Source organism: Daucus carota, chromosome 1 (genome assembly GCF_001625215.2).
Source record: "Daucus carota subsp. sativus chromosome 1, DH1 v3.0, whole genome shotgun sequence".
NCBI classification, from domain to species: domain Eukaryota; kingdom Viridiplantae; phylum Streptophyta; class Magnoliopsida; order Apiales; family Apiaceae; genus Daucus; species Daucus carota.
In genome coordinates, this window is record NC_030381.2 from 36,208,933 (window position 1) to 36,215,602 (window position 6,670).

General features: G+C 36.7%; 1 protein-coding gene across 1 annotated transcript; it reads left to right on the forward strand.

Moving 5' to 3' along the window:
* The first annotated feature begins 622 nt into the window (after positions 1-622).
* Positions 623-5,971, forward strand: LOC108205487 (probable GTP diphosphokinase CRSH, chloroplastic). Its single transcript, XM_017375468.2, has 4 exons — positions 623-1,120; positions 3,140-4,072; positions 4,674-4,958; positions 5,562-5,971. Exons 1-4 carry the CDS (start codon positions 728-730, stop codon positions 5,697-5,699), a joined length of 1,749 nt encoding a protein of 582 aa, XP_017230957.1. The 5' UTR covers positions 623-727; the 3' UTR covers positions 5,700-5,971.
* The last annotated feature ends 699 nt before the right edge of the window (positions 5,972-6,670 follow it).

Consider the following 6,670-nt stretch of genomic DNA (forward strand, 5'->3'; position numbering starts at 1 on the left):
CTTTGTATCTAAATTGTTATCTTTACCATATTTATAACCACCTTATCGTAACACAACTGCTGATAAGTCAAGTGGTGTAAATTTTGCAGTTGCTGGTTCCACGGCTATAGAGCATGAATTCTTTGTACAGAACATATCAGACAAGATTATACCCCAGAGTCACTCGAAACTCAACTTTCTTGGTTTACAAAGTTCTTAGATAGTCAAGGGTGTATATACATAAAAGCTACATCACAGAAGTGCAAGGTAGTGTTTGATGAGGCCTTGGTATGGGTTGGTGAAATTGGAGCTAATGACTATGCATGTATAGTGTTTGAGAGAGCAAGTATGTGCTTTATGGAGGGAGAAAATGAAGGGGAAAGAAGACACACTTAACGTCTGTTAACCACACTTCACAGAAGCACACACATTGCACCATTACGTATAGTTTAGGTACACATTTTGCTTAATCGAAACTTTAGGTACACACCTTGCACAAGAGGCATACTTTAGGTACACACATTGCATTTAACTCCAGAAAAATTCATTAATTTTAAATGTATAAAAAGATTAATAAGAATTTACTAACTAAAAAGTATTAACTAAAAATGATGCAATAAACTTTATTGCAAAATCCGACCACGTGTCCTCTCCTTACCCACACCACACAACAGTACCCTCCCTTCTTTACCAATCCAAACAAACACTTTAATCACTCCCCGCCGGCCACTTCTTCCTCCCCTCAAACATGGAACTCACCCATCTCTCCGACCGTCCCCTCCACTCCATTCCCAAAACTAACCCCAACCCACCTCTCCATCTCCTCCAAGATCGAATCTTGCGCAAACCCCACTTCCGCCGCCGCCTCCCCGCCGTCAGAGCCTGTGCAATTGGACTTCCGGCGCCGGTTCCGGCCACTTTAGAACAGCCAGGAGGGAAAATGGTTGTAGAATTAGTGGGGGCCTTTAATGAACTGACTGAGAGGATGGACATGAGTGTCTTGTCTACATGCTCCTCCAGATTGTTGTTCAAGACACTTAAGTTGAGCATACCTATATTACAGGCCTTGCCTATGTCACCTGATGGAAGGTCTCCTCTGTCTAGGGCCTTGTCTGTTGCTCTTATTCTTGCCGATCTTCAGGTTTTGTTTGGCCCCTTTTATTTTTTCATCCCTTTTTGCTCATTCATGTACTATTAGTCTATTACTAGTGTGATTGAGTGTATGTATATCAGTATATGTATGTACTTGAGCTTAGTTGAAAAATTAAAAGCAAAAACTCGGATAAAGCAATTTTTTATTATGTTAGTTAGGAACATGCTAGGAGTTGGGACATTGTTGGACTTGCTTTAAGAAACTAGTGATTTGATAGTGTACTGTAAGCGGTGCCTTGGGATATATTATGGTTCCTAGGTTGTGTTCACTTGAATGGAATGAAATGGAGGGAGAATGGAATAAATTTTGTACTCTGACATGGTGTTGATTAGATTATGTCTATAATTTTTATTCCTTCAATCATTCCGTTCCTACTATTTTAACAAGAATTCTAATCCACATGTTTTGGAAGGAATGCTCATTCCATTTCTACATCATGTTTCCTTACAATCTTTATCATATGAAATCCAAACTCATTTATATTTAGTCACTAATATCTCATACTTTCTTCTTTCTCCATAAAACTTTATATAATTTTTCATTCCATTCTCCCCTCATTCCATTCCATTCCATCCAAGTGAACACCTCTCTTGCGTTACTCCAAATCGGCAGTTCAAATGTACTCAAATTACGTGTTACAAGAATACAAGTCACCTGGCATAAGAATACAAATCACTTAAACTGTTGGAGGGCTGTGATGAGTTCTCATTTCTTAAATTTTAATTTACATTAGTTTGTAATTTGAGAACACTCCTGTGTGTGTGTCTAACGGTCATGTAATGATGTTAACTATCAAACCTACAATATCTACAAACCAGCTACAAATCAACTGGTTACAGTATTTAAATTCATGATCATAGCACTAGAGATCATCTTCATAGGAGTACAAAGCTACAAATTCACTAGTCCTGTTATGAAAAATAATCAGTTTTGTTCTTTGTGCCAAATTAGTTTCTATATGAAATGAAAGCACGCTATTTGTCTTCTTTTTTTTTCTAATAGATCACAGATTGGGGGGAGTGGGTGGGGTGAGGGGGTTATGGGAGGGAGACTTGCAACAATCCTCGTGTGTGTAATACATAAGTATCTGAGGATATCCTATTGTTTCTAGGCAGAGATAAGATTTTATATCTTCTTTTTAACCTTTTCTTAACCCTTGTGCTACATTAGCTCGGCTCAAAAAGAGTATGCTATGTTTGCAAGGTGTTTACGAGCTTTGCTCGATATTTTAATATTGATATTTATATGTATGAATAATCAATAATGGATGTGACAACAGATGAATATTGAAAGACTAAAGAGTTTGAATATGATGTTAGTTAAGATGTAAATATGAAGTAAATGTTTCGGATAAAGTATATACTTATGCTTTGCTTTGTTGGAAGGAATGAATTTAGGTGAAATTAGATCTGAAATTTCACTTCTTTCATCCGTGCCATTCATACAAATATAAAGAAGAGAGTAGAAACTGAAGGTCAGTCCTACAAATTTGGGGTGCGAATGCTTCAAGTCCTACTTATTTTCTTAAGGAACCTCTTCAGTTATCACACAATATTTGCCCAATCACCCTTTTTTCCTGCCGAAGTTCACCATGTTTGATGCTTTGCTCATTTATGAGTCTAGTCATAAATTCTGTTCAGGCTAGGCTCGTTAAAAACTAGATGAACACATGAGCGGCTCAAGATAATTGCAGTCCTAGCTTCAAATGGAAGGACAAGCAATACTACAAGTTTACTTTTCTGTATAAAGTTCGGCACTTCAGCTTACAATTTGACATTTAACTATCACATACGTACTGGTCCAATGTGATTATGCATTTTCTTTGGGAGGTTTAAATATTTGTAGATATAATATTAGTTGTACTTTTTTGGTCCATATCTGATGTTTACGTTGCTGGTTGATTCTTCTTGGTTAGAAGTTCTAAACATCTGGAATATCATGTGTCCTTTTCTGTTTTCCTATTTGTTCAGTAACAGCTCTGAATAACAATAGTGAATTCGTGCACAGATGGATGTAGAAGTTATTTCAGCTGGTATACTGAGAGAAGTTTTTGATGCAAGAGCGATATCTATGCAAGAAGTGAGAAAGGAGATCAGTACCGGTGCTGCTCATCTGTTGCATGAAAGTTTGCGAGTGAAGAATATTTCTTCGAAAGTTGAAGTACTCGATGACGACACTGCTTCTGCATTAAGAAAGTTCTGCCTTACATACTATGACTTCAGGGCATTGATTCTGGACCTTGCTCTCAAGCTTGATATGATGAGAAATTTGGCTTACCTGCCAAGGTATCAGCAGCAAGTTGTATCTATTGAGATAATGAAGATACATGCTCCTTTAGCTCATGCTATCGGAACCCATGTTTTATCCTTGCAGTTGGAGGACCTATCATTTCAGTATTTGTTTCCTAATTCTTATCTGTATGTTACAACCTGGTTAAGGGATCATGAAACAGAAGGCAAGCCTCTTCTAGATACATACAAGGAACAGTTGTTTCAGTCACTTAAATCTGATCCTATATTAGCAAAGATGGTAGAAGAAATATCAGTTGCAGGCCGCTATAAAAGTCGGTATAGTACTATGAAGAAACTGTTGAAAGATGGTCGTAAACCTGAAGAGGTAAACGACGTCTTAGGACTACGAGTCATATTAAAACCATCATCGGAATTTATTTCAACAGAAGGAGGTGAGAGAGCGTGCTTTAGGGCACGTGAAGTGATCCAATCTTTGTGGAAAGAAATGCCTAACAGATACAAAGACTACATTTCAAGGCCTAAAGAAAATGGATACAAAAGTTTACACATGGCAGTAGATCTTAGTGATAATGGAAAAATTATACCACCAATGGAGATACAGATACGGACTGTAGAGATGGACATGCTGGCAGCTGGTGGTATAGCATCTCACGCATTGTACAAGGGTGGCCTCACTAATCCGGAGGAGGTAACAAACTTTATATCCTTGACATTGCATAGCCACTTCAACCTAATTGAAATTTTCTTGTATCAAATTTTGTAGTTTTGCTCTATATAAAATGCAGCAAGTGATATGTTAAAGGAAAGTTAGGCATTTAGCAAGGGCGAACTGTGGATAAATAATGTTAGAAGGTTTACATTTATGAATTTTATATACTTAGCTTATGTGCAATGCACGAGTAGATTTGTAAAATATTTTATTAAATTAAATTATAATTATATATTATTTTTACTTTATTTTATATATATAATTCAATTTTGATATTAAGGTAATTTATTCTCTATTGAAAATAAATTATCATCAAGTATTTCTCGTATTGTGAGAAATTGAACTTGATCTTCTCTCTTGATGATAGGAACAAATAAATTGTGTATTAGATGGGCTTTCTTGAAATGCATTTGACATATCACCAAATTAAGCCCACCCCTGCTAAATATATGCAAGACATAATATGTAGATGTATACAGTGAGAGTGAGAGTATGAGCTTCTTCATACAGCTTTCTCCTGTTTTTGCAGATATTGGTCATTGCCCGTTAGGTAATTTCTTTTTAATGTTCTTGTCTGCAGGCAAAGCGTCTTAAGGCTATAATGATGGCTGCAGCTGAAGTTGCAGCATTGCGTCTGAAAGATTTTCCTTCCACAAACCAGAAAGCTCTTGAGGGTGATCAAAGACATCGAGTATTTCGTCTTCTAGACAAGAATGGAGATGGTAAAATCAGTATTGAGGAATTAACGGAGGTAATGGAGGAGCTGGGTGCCCAAGGGGAAGATGCCGGGGAGATGATGCAAGTCTTGGATGCCAATAGTGATGGGTCCTTAAGCTCTGATGAATTTGACCTATTTCAGAAGCAGGTAAAGAAATGATGTTCAAATAGTAATTGACCGATCCAGGTATCTTTGTCATATATTAGTTTTAGTTTCAAGCCGAGGCATCATTTTGCACCCAATTGCTTGGTGTGTTTTTTTTTATTTACAAAAAGGTCATTTCTGAAGGGAACTAGTAAATTGTAGCTGCCAGTCATTACAGCCAGATTATCGTAGTTTAAATGAGTTGTACCATGTTTGCATGTGAATCTACGGAAATACGTACTGTAGAGCATATAGTTGTGTTATGTTCTATCACGGGTGGGACTATTGGGAGCCAAACTTACTTGCAACCGTCTATTACTGTTCATGTTACGGAGTTGCCCACTAAGACACTAATACAAGTAGTTTTTATGTAATGAACTACAAACTTGTGTTCTAAACCAATATCATTTTCCTGCTCCATTACTCCCATAACTTGTGTCAATTGATTAGGTCGTGGTTCTGTTCATATTACGGAGTTACCCACTAAGACACTAATACAAGTTTCATATAGTGAACTACAAATTTGTGTTCTGAACCAATATATTGAATTTGCTCCATTAATTTGTATTGGAAATTGATTGTATCCTTTGGCATGTTTTATCCCAGGTTGATCTAATGCGCAACTTGGAAGACAGAGATCAGCAATACAAGAACTTGTTGAATGACAAGCTTCAAGTGGTTGATGGTAGCAGCTTGATTCAAGTGTACAGAAAAGAGCTTGGAGATAAGCTTGCGGTAAGTTAAACAATCTCATCTATGTATATATATATTTAGATTGTTTCGCAGCAAGGGGATAAATATTATTCTGTGAGCAAACTACTTGTTGTACAGTGTAAAAAGTTTAGTGATGTACATAAAGTTGCATGTATAGATCTGTCAGTTATATACTGTATGTATTGTTTGAGGGAGCTTGAGGAATCAGTGTCTAAGGTGAGATGGTCCTAGAAATTTGATCCAATAAAAATTTGTAATAGCTTACTCCGATGAAATATATTTCAATTTACGCTTTTCAGTTATTTATCAAATACCACAGTAAGTAGTTCTCTGTCAAGTGTCAATCAATAATAATAGTTCTCTCTTCAAAGCAATGCCAATTGACAAGGAGCCCGTCTGTAAACCCGTTTTAGTAAATCGTTTTAGTGTATTTAAAATAATGATTTATAATTTATAGCAACTTGATGCGACAAGTGATCCACATGGGGGCTCTAATTCGGGTCAAGCCGAGTTTCAAGTTGGATTAGTTGGACATAAATCGGGTAGGGCGAGTCGTCTTGTTTAACTTAATTGAGCCAAATTTCATCTTGAATTTGACTCGTTTAATTTACGAGTTAAGTCGAGCCGCTAAATGAGCATGAACTATACTTAATACAGACTAAATTTCTACACGAACTTGATTCGTTTAATTTCAGGAGTTGAGTTTAGCGAGCTTGTGTAATTAAACGGGTGTGAAATCTTGTTCAAGTTCTGCTCGTATACAAGCTCGAGCAAGGCCGGGTCTTATTACATGAGTTCGAGCTCAAGCTGCCAGTTCGTGTAATTAAACGGGTATGAAATCTTGTTCAACTTCTGCTTGTATATAAGCTCGAGCATGTATATAAGCTGGAGCAGGGTCGGTCTTATTAAAATGAGTTTGAGCTTGAGCTGCTCACAACCGCTGTCTGTTTGAGTAATTTTATATTATAAGAGTAATAATTTGTGAATTATTAAAAATATAA